At 38.0% G+C, this 17,310-nt stretch overlaps 2 protein-coding genes across 3 annotated transcripts in view; both read right to left on the bottom strand.

The window, feature by feature from the left end:
* ccdc17 (coiled-coil domain containing 17) overlaps window positions 1-6,069 on the bottom strand; it is a 68,079-nt gene extending 62,010 nt beyond the window's left edge. Inside the window, exons 1-2 of the mRNA XM_048539361.2 lie at window positions 5,957-6,069; window positions 5,231-5,474 (exon numbers count right to left, since the gene is read on the bottom strand). Of these exons, the coding sequence (XP_048395318.2) occupies window positions 5,231-5,449 (219 nt within the window). The 5' untranslated portion in view covers window positions 5,450-5,474; window positions 5,957-6,069. The remainder of the gene's footprint in view (window positions 1-5,230; window positions 5,475-5,956) is intronic.
* Window positions 6,070-6,861: 792 nt separating this feature from the next.
* gpbp1l1 (GC-rich promoter binding protein 1-like 1) overlaps window positions 6,862-17,310 on the bottom strand; it is an 85,651-nt gene continuing 75,202 nt past the window's right edge. The window contains exon 12 of one of the 2 annotated variants that reach the window (XM_048539825.2): window positions 6,862-7,680. In XM_048539825.2, coding sequence (XP_048395782.1) covers window positions 7,525-7,680 — 156 coding nt within the window. In that variant the 3' untranslated portion in view covers window positions 6,862-7,524. The remainder of the gene's footprint in view (window positions 7,681-17,310) is intronic. The other variant, XM_048539826.2, reaches the window with a different exon arrangement.

Here is a 17,310-nt window from a genome sequence, read left to right as displayed (position 1 = left end):
GTACACCAGTCACTGAAGACAAGAATGCAGGTGCAGCAAACAGTAAAAAGGAGGTAAATAGTGTCTTGGCAATAATAGTGAAATGACACGGCAGCCTTAGTGAGATCATATCCGGAATTAACTAAATTAGGTTGAATAAATTAGGATTATATTCACTGGAGTTCTGAAGAGAAAGTCTCATAGAAACCTATAAGATTCTAACAACATTAGACAGGGCAGATGCAAGAATGGTGTTCTCAATGATGGACAAATCCAGACCTGGAAGTCACAGAAGAAGAAAATGGGGTAAACCATTTCGATCTGAGATAACAGGAAAATTTCTTCACCTAAAATGGTGAGCCTGCAGCAGTCACTATCACAGAGAGTGGTCAAGGTCAAAATACTGCACGATTTCAACGAATTAAAAAATGGCATTTGGTGCTAAAAGGATCAAAGGATATGTAGGAAACATGGGAACAAGCTGAGAGTTAGACGATCAGCCATAATTATTGTCCCAGAAGAATAAAATTTACAGAATACTGTTTCAATGGAAAACTGCAGAATTTCAAGGTGCAGGTAGATTCAGTACATGAGTGACAATAGGTTCATATGCAAGAACAGCTCATAATCAAGTCTAATATGATTCTAACCAACAAGAAACGCCATTGGACCTGGCACCCTTGCCACCAGATCCAATACTTACCCCGCTACAAACGAGATCCCCAAACATTTGCAGCTATCTAAAACACTCAACCACTTACCCTACATCCTAATCACATATTTACATATTTGATATAATGATTTATTGCTGTCATGTACCAAGATACAGTGGTTTGCATGCTGTACAGAGATCATAAAAAAAGGGGTGTATCTGGGTAGCACAACAGGCTGCAGAATAGCATGTTACAGCCACAGGGGAAGGTGCAGAGACAAAGATCTGAATTAACATTTGAGATCCATTCAAATGGCTAATAAAGCAGGGAAGAAAGGTTCTTGAATCTGTTCATGCTGTTGCAAGTTTTGCCTGACAGAGGAAGAGAGCATAACCAGGGCGGGAGGAGTCTTCAATTATGTTCATTGCTATCCTGAAACAGCAGAGAAGTATACATGAAGTCAATGGATACAAGGCTGGTTTGCATGATGGGCTAGGCAGTATTTTCTTGTGGTCTTGGGAGGAGCAGTACTTACCCCTTTAATGGAATTGAAAAAGCAGCCTTCTGTAATGCTGGATGTTAGAACACAGAATATTGCAATTGACTGCTGTTAAAGAGAGGGTATGGTTTGTCTCCTCCAGTATTCTGCATGATAACAGATAGGTCAGGTTTCACTGATTACAATCCCTTGCCAGCTCTTTCCTCACATGAAAAAGAGTAGAGAGTAGCAAACTGAGGATGATAGCCACTCCTTGGAGAATCCACCTATGTCACAAGGAGGTTTCAAAATTGATAACAAAAGGTGAGCCCAATTGACTGTTGGTACTTAAAAGATGACATCAGGACCAGGGAAGATGGATTGAAGAATACTGAAATAAATTGGAATGGAAGTAGTGGAGGCACTGGCCGTAATCTTTCAATAATTTCTACACTCAGGGGATACCAGAAGACTGCAGAATCATAAACATCACACTTGTTCAAGACAGATTCTGAGAATAAGTGCAGCAAATACAAGTCTGTCAGTTTAACTTCAGTGGTGGGGAAATGCCTCCAAAAAAAATTCTTGAGAGAATTAATAATCACATGAAAAAATAGGTTGATTCAGAAGAGCCAACATGTGTTTCTAAAGCAAAACTGTGTTTAACTAACTTTCTGGATATTTTTGAATAGGTAACAGAGAGAAACAATTAAGGTAATGCTGTTGATACAGCATACATGGACTTCCAGAAGGTATTTGATACAGTGCTACACAAGTGACCTGAAGAAAAATTATAGCTCACAGACTACAAAGGGACAATTGCAACATGGAAACAAAATTAAATAGTAAGTGGTCGGAAACAGAGCGTAATGGTTTTTTCAGCTGGAGGAAAGTTTGTAGTGCAGCTCGCCAGGAGTTGGCATTGGGAGTTCTTAGTTTTCCTGACATATATAAATGATGTAGATTTTGTAGAGGTTGGTTGGCTCGCCGAGTTGGTTTGTTGTTCCACAGACATTTTGTTACCGTGCTTGGTAACATCCTCAGTGCAGCCTCTGATGAAACACCGGTGTATTTTCCTGCCTGGTTTTTAAACTCTGGGGTCTGTTGTGATGGATTGCCTCACTTCGGGGTTTCCTCCATAGTGCAATCTATGCATGGTCGAGTTCAATGTGTTTATTAATAGCATGTTTTGTGGAGTGCCATGCTTCCAGGAATTCTCGTGCTTGTCTCTGCCTAGCTTGTCCTAGGATCTTGGTGTTGCCCCAGTTGAAGTCATGGTTCTCCTTGTCCATGTGGATTAAGATGAGTGAGTATTGCTAGTGTCTTTTTGTAGCCAGTTGATGTTCACGTACTCTTGTTATTTTCCTTCCTGTTTGCCCAATGTAGTGTTTCTCACAGTCACTGCGGGGAATCTTGCAGATGACATTGGTCCTGTCCATGGCGGGGAGTGGGTCTTTAATTTGCACTTCTCATAGGGTTGATGTGGGCTTGTGTGCCACACTGATGCCCAGCGCTCGTAGAAGCCTTGTGGTGAGTTTTGAAGTGTTCCTGATGCAGGCTAGTGCGATGGGTGTGTCGGGGTATGTAGAATCTTTCTGATGCTGTTCCTGTAGGCATCTCCTGAACCAGTTTTTTGGATATCCATTGTCCTTGAACACTTGGAAGAGGTGTTCTTCTTCCTCTTGGCGTAGTTCCACGTTGCTGCAGTGTGTTGTTGCCCTTTTAAAAAGTGTTCGCATGCAGCTTCATGTGTGTGTGTTGGGATGGTTGCTATTGAAGTTCAATACCCGCCTCTGTGTGGGGCTTTTTGGTGTACTTTCATTTGCAGTTCCCCATTTGTCTTGCACTCTACCATGAAGTCCAGGAATGGGAGCTCTTTGTTCTTTTCCTCCTCTCAAGTGAATTTTGTTCCGGTGAGGGTGTTGTTTACGAGTTTGTGTCTCTCTTCTAGTTCGGTCCGTTTAATGATGACAAAGGTGTTGTCTACATAGCATATCCAGAGTTTAGGGTGGACTTGTGGAACAGCAAAGACCCACTCCCCACATGGACAGGACCAACATCAATGTCATCGACAAGATTCCCTGCAGAGACTGCGAGAAATATTACATCGGACAAACAGGAAGGAAACTAATGAGGCAGGAAAACACACCGATACTTGATCGGAGACTGCACTGAGGATGTTACCAAGCACGGTAACGAAACATCTGCAGAACAAACCAGTTCGGCAAGGCAAAACAACCTCAACACTCGTAATCCAAGCTACAGAGCTACTCCAAAACCTTAGACGTAGATTTTGACACCAAGGGACAATTTCCAAGTTGACATAACTTGGCAACATTGCAAACCAGTGTAAAACTTTAAAAAGGGCCTAGACAAGTTGGTAGAACAGGTAGTAGTAAATGATGCATTCTACTGGGATGAACAAGGATAGGTAATACAACATAAGGAGGACACTTCTACAGGGTGTGTAAAAGCAGAGGGGTCTGGGCACATACGTGCACAGATCACTGAAGGTGACAGGACTGGCAAAGAGACCAATTGGTAGAGCATATAAGCACGGCATTTTTAAAAGGGACATTGATTACAAGAGCAAGAAAGTTCTACTGAACTTCTATAATACACACATTATCCATCAGCCGAGTATGGTGTGCAGTTATGGGCACCACACTTTCAAAACAATGTGAATATATTTGAAAGATTGCAGAAGAGATTATGAAATTAGACTGGCAAAGTTGGAACCAATCTCCTCATGCTGGAAGCTGCCATAAAGAGACCTGATTCAAGTTTCAAAATTACGAGGTGGGTGGATAAACTATTATTTCGGGACCAACCACTCCTGCTACCAACTGTTCCTGCTTACGTGAGGATCAAGCATGAGAAGGCATAGAATTAAAATGAGAAAACTTTTTTTTTCCCCCCCCAAGTGGTTCAGGCCTGAAATGCACTGCCTTTAAGTGTCCTGGAGACTATTTCACTTGAAACGTTCAAGAGTATTAAAACTGAAACCAGCTAAAATTTGGAGTTTCTTCCCAAATAGATAGTGAACCAGATAGGTTTCAAAGACAATCACTGTCAACATTACTGAGATGAGCTGAATTCCAGTTTTAATAATGGACTTTTACCTCTTAGCAGAATATAAATTTCAACAGCTGCCATGGCGGGATATGAATCATTATCTTGAGGCTCTAATTCAATACTACTGTTACATATAGGACTTTGCACCTTGTATCCTCTTTGTCGCTTTGAATAGAAATGTCATACTGGCAGCTCCATGACCTGACAACATGCATATTCTTCTGGGGTTAGGTTCAAATGTGCTGAATAGAAGCATAAACTCATGATGTCAAAGATCACCTACCTTCTCTCAACGTGTGGCACACATTACACATTAATGCACTGCCACTGTAAGACTCAGATCAAGTCTGAAGAGTCTTCGAACAGGATACACTAAAGAGAGACAAATCCACTGCATGAGAACTGGAAGCTGCATCCCAGAGATGCAAAATGGTTTGTACTCTACGCTGCTTTCTAACAATAAAGAAAGCCATGTGTTGTGTATTGCATGCTTTATGTTTTTAAACTACTATATTTCAACACGTATTTGATTTATACTATATTCCCATTGACTCAAATTCATTTTTCCATTTTAATCATTTTATTATTTCAAAGCTTGTTTGAGGATTTCTGTGGTCTTCCCATATTTTGTAAACCTTGGATAACTGATGAATCATCTATCCTAGCAGTTGGCCATCCGAGATGAATTTTCTTGCTGCATTTATTAGTTAGAAGTCCTTTCTCATTGTATGTAATTTATAATTTTAGGCCTGTTACTCCGAATTCTCTCTGTAATACAAACCTCTACATTCACAGTAAAGTACTTTGCAAAACAGAAAGCAAACTGACAAATCTCTACGACGAGAAATGCATGCAAAAGAAGAATATACAGAAAGACACAACGCCCAAGGAAAAACCGAGAACTAGCAGCTAGCAGAACAAAAAGGTTTGGAGGATGATCAAAACTTCAAAAATTCTTTGAAAAGAAGAATCTAAAATTTGTAAACCAGCACTGATGCAAATACTACCTGTATAGATCAAATCTCTAGGTAGATATTATCCTTACCATGTTATATGTAGTTTGTGTTTCTTTTGGGTCATTTGCTCTCCATCTGTTAATTCCATGTGCAGGACTTTTAGGCTGACAATCTCTTGACTTTGTAGTTACTAGGTAAGAATCTTCAGCATAACTGCCAACGCAGAACTTGTCTTTGTGTTTTTCTAATAGTGTTAACGATCTGAAGTTCATATTACAGTTGTCACAGAGAAAATTCCCAACATCCATACTGAAACCGAAGTAATCCTTGGTCCTTCAGTTTAAACAAAAACTTGGTATAATTCCAACTCAAATACCTGTACAAGCGCAGGGAAGTTTTCAAATTTTCACTATTAACAGGGCATATTACCATAAGCATGAATTAATTTTTCTCTTTGTAACATGAACAACTACTTTTTAAATACATTTTTTTGATCTGGAGACTTTGTATCTCTTGCGGTATTTAAGAGATTTAAATTTCCAACATGTCTGGTCTCTCCCACAACCGACAAATAAACCAAAATACTTAAATTAAGTAGCATCAACATATTTCGTAACAAAAATAAACGTCACTTACAGTTTCTACAATTAACTCTAACTAGGTGTTATTTTAAATTGACTTCAGATGTCAACCTGACAACGTCAACATTCAAAAATCCTTAACAACCATCACATTGTAAAAACCTTGTACACAAAATGCGACAAATCATTTTTCTTCACAAGCATGTCGATTCTAAATTTTTCTCTGTAACAAACCTGTTACTGAAGTGGTCAAAACGTTGTATATTTTATCTTTTGTCTAATGTATCTCCCATTTAGGTGTTTTGCATTTTTTGAGGCAGTCAGTTGTTTGGTTTGAATGATCGCTTTGATTGTTGCTAGGAAACTGTAAGAGGGCAGGGCACTCTGATATGACAAGTTAATCTTTGAAAAATTAAAATGACTTTTTAAAGGGGCATTGTCATCTTACTGAATTGAATGCAACAATGTTTCAGCACATTAACAATTGTAGCAAAGATGACATTAAAGGAAATCACATTGCCTACTGCATTTAAATTTAGAATTAAAACGCAGTATTTTGTTTTAGCATTTAAAGAACAAAGAATAAGGTGTTCAAAAGATTTCAGCAATTCCTGCAGTGTTCACTTCCCCCAGTGGTTGTTTCAAGAATCAAATCTACCTTAAGACGCTCCTAAAAAGATGCCTTTAAAGGAGGACTGCCAGGTATCAAATTATTTTCAAAGATTATCTCTTATATTTTAATTTGTTGTATTTAATTTTATATTCAGCTCTTCCATGTATAAAACACAGAACACCATATCAAATTCAGCTTCAATGACATTATGAAAGAGGCCGTGGACTGTTGCCAGCTCCCGCTTCACACCATGGCTGAAGCTGAAAATGTAAGCTAATTATTCCTGATACCAAATCTGTTTTGAAGCTGCAGACAGCAGTTTTGAACAACATATGATCTTGGAACATTTATATTTATGCACAGTTGGCTGACAATCAGCTTAGGTTTATATTACAGATTGTTTTTCCTTGTAGTAAATGTTTCGATTATAAACATTTCATTCATAAAATATAAAACAATACGTCCAAAAAAGTTCAAAAATTACAACATCAACAATTTTGGCAAACGGATGCAAAATATTTATTCCAAGTTATTTTAATGCAGTAGTTTTTCTTTTACAGATATTCATATGTGATAGCCACTTTTTTTTAAATTTGTAAATAACGTTATCAAAATAATCTTAATCTTTGAAATTTCACAAAATTTATATTTTACATTCCACCCTGAATATCAAGGTTGTTTGAAGACTCAAAGCTCCTATTGTGAATATTTTACAACTGTACCAAAGAAATGGAGATAAACCTCTGGTGACAAATCTTATTTTCCTTTTCTCAAAATGTCACGACATTGAAAAATGTTTTAGTTAGCATTATTCTTGAAAACTATCATCAGTATTTTGAATTTGTCTCTTACACTGCTTTTTCTATTGTACTGCTATTCCTACTAAATGTCTGCAATTTTTTTTCCAAGCTTTCAAAAAAAACCCCACATTTTTTCCTTGAAAATGATTACTCAATGTGCTTTGCCCCTTTTCTTCTTTATTGACTCATATTTCATTCTACGAAGCATTCAACAGGACCAGCTGGTCAAAGAAATAAAGAAAAAAGCTCAACAAGCAAATTTTCTTCTTTGGGATATGATCAACTCCCTTGTGCTTGGTAAAATATAACTCTGTGCCAAAAGAGCTTTAGTAAGTTTAGTCCTCCAGCTATAAAGAAAACATATAACATGAATTCCACTTGTACCAAGTTTAAGCGTCATCATCAGAATTGGTACTACTGCTCGTTTCAGAATCTGATGCTTCATGAAGTCCTGAACTGAAAAAGCCTCTCCAATGGGCAAAATGTAAAGCTGTACACTGGTTCTTCAGTTGAAAACCATTTTTCCTAAAGCCATTTTTCTTGAGCTGTAAAGAATGAGAGGGATTTCAGATTAGACAGGTTGTTTCATAGCAGGGAAATATTCACATTTGAATCCATTAAAGTACATCAAATTAAAAGGTCTGATACCATTGGGTAACTTGCCCAAAGAAAATTACAGAAATTGTCTAATATTTCAATGAATAAAGGAGATACGGGCAAAACAAGCTGTCAGCCTTGATTCTCAAGATGGAGAAAGAAAACCCTATCAGCTCCACACAAATGGCATTGTGGTAAGGAACAAAGGAAGCAATGGATGCTGTCAAAGGAGGCAACATATCCAGAAACAGCTTGGAATTAACATGCTGTTCCACTAAGTCTGCAGTAGAACCATATAGCCACAGACTGTGCATTGGAACGCTGAGGTGTCTCAAAATTGACAAAGCTACATCAGTGCCGGTCTTATTCATGTTTTCAGCCTTTAGGACAAGCAAACAGGAATTGAACCAGCTGGACTGTTGGGATGAGGCCATAAAAGATTCTGACGCACAGGTAGTGAAGACGTGGAAACAAAACCAAAGTTTGAGTGGAAAGCTTACATGGCAGGCAGTGCAACAATTCCGATTTAGATTTAAAATTAACTTCTAGAACAAGAGACAGCTCACTCACCCAAGTCACACTACTTGAAACTAAGAATGAGTGAAATGAATAAAGACAGACAGTTTTTGTTCCTTTGCTTGTTTATTTCAAAACAAAATCAAATTTAAAACACAGTAGGAGACAAAGAAACTCAAACCAATTGACTTTTCAAACTGAGGGGATACTATAACATGATAGCTGATTAAAAAAGGTTGAAACTGGTATTGCTCAGTATTATCATACTGCACTTATCAAAACTGCATCATACAAATTAACATAATTGCACTGAATATTTTGCAAAATAGCTTCCCAATAAATTTTCATCAGTGCTTCCTAAACCTTTACCCCACTGTTACCCCATTTTGAGTCTTAATAACAATTGCAGCACTTCAATGAGTGGTGGTGGTGGTGGTCAAGACCTATTACAGTAGGGGGAAGTGGAGGGAGGAGAGGTTAAATATTGCTGCTCCAGACTTTCTAACCCAAAATTTCAGATCATTACTCTATTGGGAGGTCCACTTTTGGAAGACCTGATCTACAAGAAATCAAGGCACGGGTTGATCTGATTCATTACACCACAAACGTGATGTAAAACCGTATTCAATGGAAGCACCAAATATGTTCCAATTTTAAGATGCAATGAAGATTGCTGCGTATTTATTTTCAAAAAGGTACCACATTATCATCTTGGGGGCAGATTATTTGTGAATGTTTTGTTTTAAGTACACTCAAGGTTCAGGGGCAATCAAATTAGCAATAAACAAAGGCATCAGCCTTTACTGAAGCTGAGCTAAGTGTGGGATTCCAGTCCTTTACTTGAAAATGTCCCCAAATAAAAGAGGATACAAAGGAAGACTAATTGCTGTGTACACACCTTGGCACTGCTGAGGCATTGAAAGGAGGGTGCAGAACACTGAGCAAGAACAAAAGGTACCTATCAGAGATTGTCTTCAAATCAGTGAAAGCTACGGTGTCAAGAGTCTCCTGGTCCTGGCTGGCATGTCTACACACCGAGCTACGACCTTACCAGCAACATGACAATCAAAAGATAGCAAATGGATAGAGAAAAAAAAAGGACCAGGTAACGTACGACTGCAAAAGATTTTAGTAGTAAAAGCACAGGTCACTTAAAAGAGTGACGTGTAAAGACACACTTGGGAGTGTTTTGGCAAACAAGTCTTTCAAAAGAAAGAGGGCAAGTTGGTAGAACTTTTTAAAAAGTAGGTAGCGTACTAAATTTAGAAATAGATTCAACGTGCACCAAAGCAAAGATGCAACAATAAACCTGCAATCGTTGCTGAGATCAGTCGTTGCATCTTGGATGCCCCATTTTATGAAAAATGACATGGAACGATAGAGAATACTAAACACATTCATGAACTTAACTCATGAGTTTTAAACTAGAGATCTTTGACTTGAGGAGAGCAGAAACAAATCAACGAGTGAGAGATTCTCAGAATTATGGAGTGTGTTTTTAATTAGACAAAGGTTACTGCCTCTGCCCTGAAAGTCTGAACACTCTTCATGAATTCCAGCGCATAAAATATTGAAAGAACAAAGGTTTTTGACAGAGTCTTTTGGTCCAGTAGGGTTATATTATGCAATTGTTACAATCTCAGCAAGGACTGATAATGTGCTTTCTGTTTAAGCAGAAAAAATTCCAGATATTTATTAACAGAATGAAGTAACAAGGTTGAAAGTTTAAATCAAAAGAATTTCATGACATAAGATCAAAGAATATGCATGATATTTCAATATTCAAATAGAAAATAAGAAACATTCAAATAAAAAATAATTAACATAAATGACTGAGCGATTGTTTAAGATATTTAAAGTACAACGAATTCAGTAATATATAATCTAAACTGATTCTTTCGGTCACATTTCCTTCTTTTGGTATTAGGCTTGCAATCCCAATAATTCACATTCAAATCTATCCAAAAATTGCAAGACTAATCACTTAGTTTGTGTAGAATAAAGGCAAGTGAGAAAAGTACAAATATGGAATATAATCAACATAACAACACAAAAGGACAGAATATGAATCTAAGAATCAGTCAACAGACAAAACTGGATTGAGAGCAAAAAGATGAAAGGATAACTGAATGGATGTAGCATTCAAAACAAAATAAATGAATTGAAACCACAACTAGAAATTAATAGGTATGATCGGATAACCATGATAGAAACATGCAGGATGAATCTTGAAGGGAACTGGATATTTAGGAACGACAAGAAAGCAGGAAGCGGAGGAGGGGTGGCTGCTTGTTATTGATTGCATTGGCACAATAGACAGGGATGACATAAATTCAAGATGCAGAAACAGTCTGAATAGAAGTGAAAAATTATAAAGGCAAGAAGTCTCTATGAGAGTGGTGTTCAAGCCCCGTAACGGTAACCACACTGTCAGATGGTGCATAAACAAAGAAATAAAGACAGAGATTGACAGAAAGGCAGGGTGATAATCAGGAGATTTTAATATTTATAATCAACAGAAAATGTCAGGTAGGTAAAAGCAACCTAGGTGAGGTGCTCATAGAATTGTTTCTTAGAACAGCATGTCCTGCAGCTGGCCAGAGTTGACGCTATACTAGACCAGGTGTTATGCAATGACAAGGATTATTTAATAATCAAGATTAAAGATACCCCACACAGCTTAATATGAACAAAAAATTTCAGTTTGAGGTAACAGCGGGTCCAAGCCCTTTATAAAAAGTAAGTAAGGGCAATTCTAAGGGCATGAAAACAGAACTGGCTAAAGTGCATCAGCAAATGAGATCAAAGGATATGCCAGAGATGCAATCAAGAGAATATTTCAGAACAGATAAGTTCCAACGAGCAAGAAAACTTCCAAACAACAGACCCACCGTCTGTGGCTAACTAGAAGTTTAAAGATAGTATTAAACGTCAACAGTTGGCAAGATATAATGAGGGAGCATGCAACAGGATTCAGATCAACAACTCAACTGTTTACAATTTATACAAATTATTGAGCTGAAGGCATAGAAGTAATAACTGCTGAATTTACTGACAACATGTAATGGTATATTAGAAATAGTAGGAACTGCAGATGCTGGAGAAGCTGAGACAACAAGGTGTAGAGCTGGATGAACACAGCAGACCAAGCAGCACCAGAGGAGCAGGAAAGCCGATGTTTCAGGCCGAGACCCTTCTTCAGAAGCATCGGCCTTCCTGCTCCTCTGGTGCTGCTTGGTCTGCTGTGTTCATCCAGCTCTACACCTTGTTATTTCATGGTATTTTAGAAGACTGGACATAATACAAAAGAGAAATAAAGAATTAGCAAAAAATTGACAAGAAAAAAAAGTTGAGAGAAAGCTAAACAGATATATAAAGATGGCAAGCATTTCTATAAACGTCTAAAAAGAGGATAGTTTAATGAAGTTGGCATCAGTCCCATTGAAAATTAGACCAGACTATTAATAATACTAAGAAAATGGAAGATTAAATGAATATGTATTTTGCATGAGTTTTCACGAGAGAAAACAAAATAGCATCCCAGAAGCAGCTGTAAATTTGGAATTGAATAGAGAAAGGAACTCAAGGAAACCATCATCACCAGGAAAATAGAATGATTAATTGTTGGAGCAGCAAGCTTCTGGGTTTGGATGGATTTCATTCTAGGGTCATAAAAGAAGCAGCGATTAATCAGATAGTTGATGCACTTGCTTTAAATTTCTTTAAAACTGCCTAGATTTTGGGATAGTCCATTGCGATTGGAACCACATGAATGTTAACTCCTTCTTCCAAAAAGGAAGATATAAAGCAGGAAAGTACAGGCTAGTTAGCTTAACATCTGTCAAGGGGAAATGTGAGAAGCTATCAAAGAGATCCTGAGAGAGTTCAAGGTACTCAGGAAAAGTCGACTTGGTTTTGTGAAAGGAAAATCATGTTTAACCAATGTACCAGCATTCTTTCTGAAAGTAACGCAATGAGAATAAATGGTAACTGATGGATGTATTGTACTTAAATTTGCAAATGTCATTGATAAGGTTCCACAGCAAAGATTGCATAAAATAAAAGCCCATGTTGTATGAGTACAAGAATGGCTAGCTAACAACAAATGGTAGAGAATAGGTGTCTATGAATCACTTTCAGGTTGGCAGGATAATGAGGGGTGTGCAACAGGGATCATAACTGGTACCCCAACTGCTGCAATTTGTATCACAATTTGGACGAAGGCACAGAAGGTATGACTGCCAAATATGCTGACAACATTAGTATTGGTAGGAAAAGATGTTGTGATGAGGCAAAGTGATTATAAAAAAAGATATTGATAGGTTAAGGGAATGGGCAAAGATTTGGTGAATGGAATATCTGAAATTGCCTATTTTGGCAGGATGAATAAAAAAGATGCCATTATTGAAATGGTGAGAGTTTACAGAGCTCAGAAGCAGGGAATCTGGATGTTCTCATTCATGAATTGTAAAAGGTTAGCATGCAGGTGCAGCAAGTAATTAGGAATGCTAACCATGTTATAATCTATTACAAATGCAATTCAATACAAATATTTGAAAGTTATCCTTCAGGTAAGGCCCTGGTGAGATTACATCTGGAACATGCATGGTACTGGTCACTCAGTTTAAGGATGCAAATGCATTAGAGGCAGTTCAGAGAAGATTATCATCTTATGAGAAAAGGTTAGACAAGCTAAGCTTGAATCAATGTAGTTTAGAAGAGTAAGAGATGATTTTATGGAAACATAAAATCCCGAGGTGTCTTGATGGGGTAGATGTGGAGAGGAGTTTTCCTTTTATAAGGCAATCTAGAACAATGGTCACTGATTAAGAAAAAGGGGTGACCCATTTTACAGCATTATTTTGAAACATTATTTTTTCTCCAAGGGTCATTAAGTCTTTGGAATTCTTTTCCTGAAAAAGGTAGCAGTAGCAGAAACTTTGAATACTTCGAAAGTGGAGGTAGGTAGACTTCTGATAAGCAGAGGGTTGAAAGATTTTCTGGCTATTCTTATTTATGATATGTCAACTTTGTTAAATGTCATATTTGGCAACGATGACTGCACTTCAAAAGTAGTTAATAACTGTGAAACACTCTGGGATGTAATGACACTGTCCTCATCTGTACAACAGCAACAAATTTTAGTTGAACACCATCTCTAAGCAACAGCACTTCTCAGATTGGTAAACTGGGTTGCAAAGTAAAATAATTCCTGGAAGATTCTATCAGCCAAGCCAAACAGATTTTAAAAATGCAATCATACTAAATGTCACTGTCCTTCATGATATGATGCACATTGAATGCCTGAGAGAATGTATTTCATGAGCAAGATCTACATTATCATAGATTTCTTAAGTGTGGAAGCAAGCCTTTTGGCCCATCAAGTCCACACCAACCCTCAAGTTCATCCTGCACAAACCCAGGCACCTACACTATTGCTATATTCCCCATGGGAAATCCACCTAAGCTGCACATCCCTGGACACTATGGGCAATTTAGCATGGCTAATCCACCTAATCTGCAAATCTTTGGGCTGTGGGAGAAAACTGGAGCACCCAGAGGAAACCCACGCAGACACAGCAGAACGTGCAAACTCCACACAGACAGTCAACACGAGGGTGGAATCGAACCTGCGTCTCAGGTGCTGTGAGGCAGCAGTTCTAACCACTGAGCCACTGTTCAGGTGATGAAATATCTGTACTCAACAGCTTGGAATTAAATGTCCAACCTTCACAGCTAAAAACAGAAATAGTTTGACTAAATACTTTTCAGATTTTAGATTAATTCTAATAATATTAGTTAAGCATGTTCAGTTAAAACATGATTCAAAATTTATCAAAAAATTGAAATATTTTGAAATAATCTCCAAGAATATTGAACAATGGTTGATTCATTAGTTGCTCTGAGGATGTGGGGGGGGGGAATAATTAACTTGTATTTTCATATTTTTAGAGCTTGCATAATTATATTTTGTGGATTTGTTTTCGTTATGCAACCGCATGTGCCAAAAAGACTGACAACCAAGGTAGTCATTCTCAGGCAGACTTCTTTTAACTTCTTATCCAAAAGACCATAGCTCCAAATTGTAGCGCCCCCCCCCGAAGGATTATCTTCAAGAGTCAAGATTGGACCGAGTGTAAAAAATACTGGAATGCAACTTAAAATTTGTGGATGAGAGATCAGCATGCCACTAGTGACACAAACTGAGACCACTTGAGTCTTAATTAGGATACAAGGTTGAATCATGATGTGGTTTCTCCGACAATCCACTTCACCACAGTTACGATAAATATCACGCACGATATTTTTAAACCTATTTAATCATGGTTTCCAGCATGTTCCCAATGCCAAAAGTTAGGTTAACTGGCTTCTTGTTTCCAGCTTTGTGTTCCTCCTTCCTGGAATTTAGGTATTATGTTGTGGCTTTCCCATCTGTTTGAACTTCTCAAGAACTAGGGGACTTTTGACAATTACCTCCCATGTTGTCATTTATTTTAATCATATGGGAGTGCCAGTGTTGGACTGGGGTGGACAAAGTCAGAAGTCACATGGCACCAGGTCATAGTCCAACAGATTTATTTGAAGTCACTTCACTGATGAAGGAGCAGCGCTCAGAAAGCCTGGGATTTCAAATAAACCTGTTGGACTATAACCTGGTATCATGTAATTGCACACTTATTTTAAGAGTGTAGATTGCACACCATCAGGAATGGCAGAGTTATCTGTCTCTTGTCTCATTAGATTTCCCCATTACTGAAATCGCTTGAAGTTCCTTGCTCACTTTTTCCTCTAAATTTACAACTACCTTTGGGATGCTTTTGATTTCTTCTATTGTGTCTCAAGACATACACAAATTCCTGGTTAACAAGGTGTGGAGCTGGATGAACACAGTGGGCCAAACAGCATCTTAGGAGCAGGAAAGCTGACATTTCAGGCCTAGACCCTTCATCACAAATTCCTGGTCTAAGCTTCAGTTATTTTCTCATTTGCCATTATTATTTCTCCAGTCTCAGCCAGTTGACTAATTGTTGTTCTTTTCATATAGTGTGTAAACCTGTTGGTTTTTATATTTCTTGCCAATGTTCTCTTATTACTTCATTTTTCTTTCTACTACTGAAATAATTTGCTAGTTTTTTTATGCTTCCTGCTTTTCACATTATTGCACTTGTAAACCTTTACGTTCTTCACTAGTTCTGCTGTTAGCTATGTTTTTAACTTCCATACAGAGAGGTGGTGGCCTAGTGGTATTATCGCTGGACCGTTAACCCTGAGACCCAGATAATGTCCTGGGGACCAGAGTTCAAATCCCACCATGGCAGATGGTGGAATGTGAATTCAATAAATATCTGGAATTAAGAATCTAATAATGACTATGAATCCATTATTGACTGGCAGGAAAATCCCATCTAGTTCACTAATGTCTTTTAGGGAAGGAAACTGCCATCCTTACGTGACTCCAGACCCACAGCCATGTGGTTGGCTCTTAACTGCCCTCTGTGCAATTAGGGATAGGCAATAAATGCTGCCTACCAGCAATGCCCTCATCTGTGAATGAATTCAAAAAAATTCTCAATCTGATCTCTCTCAGCTTTTATTTTTCCTCCGCTCTTTTTTGCTCTTGACTAGTCTTGCTCTATTTCAGGTCTGGCTCCTATTGTCATTCTTTGATGCTCCCCATTAGTTTCGCTTTTGTGATTCTAACTATTTATATTCAACATAATAAAAAACAAATCAGTTTCACCTCTCTAAGAAGGCCATCGCTATCTTCATCTTTCTACTGCTGAAACCCTCAAATGATGCCTTGGTCAGTTCCAGACTCGATTATTCCGATGTGTCTTGGTGAATCCTGATCAGCTGATTGAAAAGTTGCCTGCCTGTATCTTATTCTGCACTAAATTCAGCTCGCCCATCCTTGCTGGTGGGATTAATTACTAAAAGTGTGAGGTCATGTAGTTGGCAAGGTCTAACAAGGCATATGGTTGTTACTATAAATTGTAGAACCCTAGGAAGTAAAATATTGAAAATCAGAAGGACCTTGGTGTGCATATCCACCGACCCTCGAAGGTAATATGGCAGGTAGATAACTTGTTAAGGCAGCATATGGGATACTTACCTTTATTATTTGAGGCACAGGGAGTTCATGCAGAAACTACATTAAAAGCTGGTTAGATCACAAGTTGAACACTGTATTCAGTTCTGTTCACTACACGATAGGAAGTCTGTGACTGCATTCAAAAGGACACAGACTAACATGTATCATAACATGTACGTGAGGAAATATTGGATAGGTTTTACTTGTTCTATATCTATGATAGCATCAACTTGAACATTTAATGGATTGACTCAAATGGCATGAAGGAAACATATGGTGCACTTGCGCATGGCAAAAGAGATCCAAACAGAAGATTAAAATATGCCATTTGTGGAGGTGAAATGTAGGACAGTTGAAACATAACTTAAGTGTAGGATTAGGTTATTTATCAATAATTAATAATTTCTATTTGAGCACTTCTACTTCTCAATTAAGCAAGTGTGGAATTAAAATTTATTTTATTTAATTGTGATTAGTTGTAAAACACTTTCTGAAAAGAAGTCTTATGGCCCAGGTCAAAAGTAAGGTTGAGGGCTTATGGTTTAAACAGACAAATTTAGACTAACAAATATGGAAATGATTTCAGTTAAAATGGCATTATGATATTGTTGCTGGACTAGCAACCCATAGACTCAGGTAATGGTCTGTGCTTCTGGGTTCAAATCGCACCACTGCAAATGGGTTTTTACAATATTCAACAGTGACTTCAAAAAAGGTGGTCATATGATGTGAGTTTGCTCGCTGAGCTGGAAGGTTAGTTTTCAGACGTTTCGGCACCATTCTAGGTAACATCATCAGTGAGCCTCCGACGAAGTGCTGGTGTTTTGTCCCGCTTTCTATTTATCTGGTTAGGTTTCCTTGGGTTGGTGATGTCATTTCCTGTTCTTTTTCTCAGGGGATGGTAGATTGGCTCCAAATCAATGTGTTTGTTGATGGAGTTCCGTTTGGAATGCCATGCTTCTAGGAATTC

The sequence above is a fragment of the Stegostoma tigrinum genome, chromosome 8 (assembly GCF_030684315.1).
Source record: "Stegostoma tigrinum isolate sSteTig4 chromosome 8, sSteTig4.hap1, whole genome shotgun sequence".
Taxonomy (NCBI): domain Eukaryota; kingdom Metazoa; phylum Chordata; class Chondrichthyes; order Orectolobiformes; family Stegostomatidae; genus Stegostoma; species Stegostoma tigrinum.
Note: the sequence above shows the minus strand (reverse complement) of the source record. Positions and strands in the feature narration are given on the sequence as shown.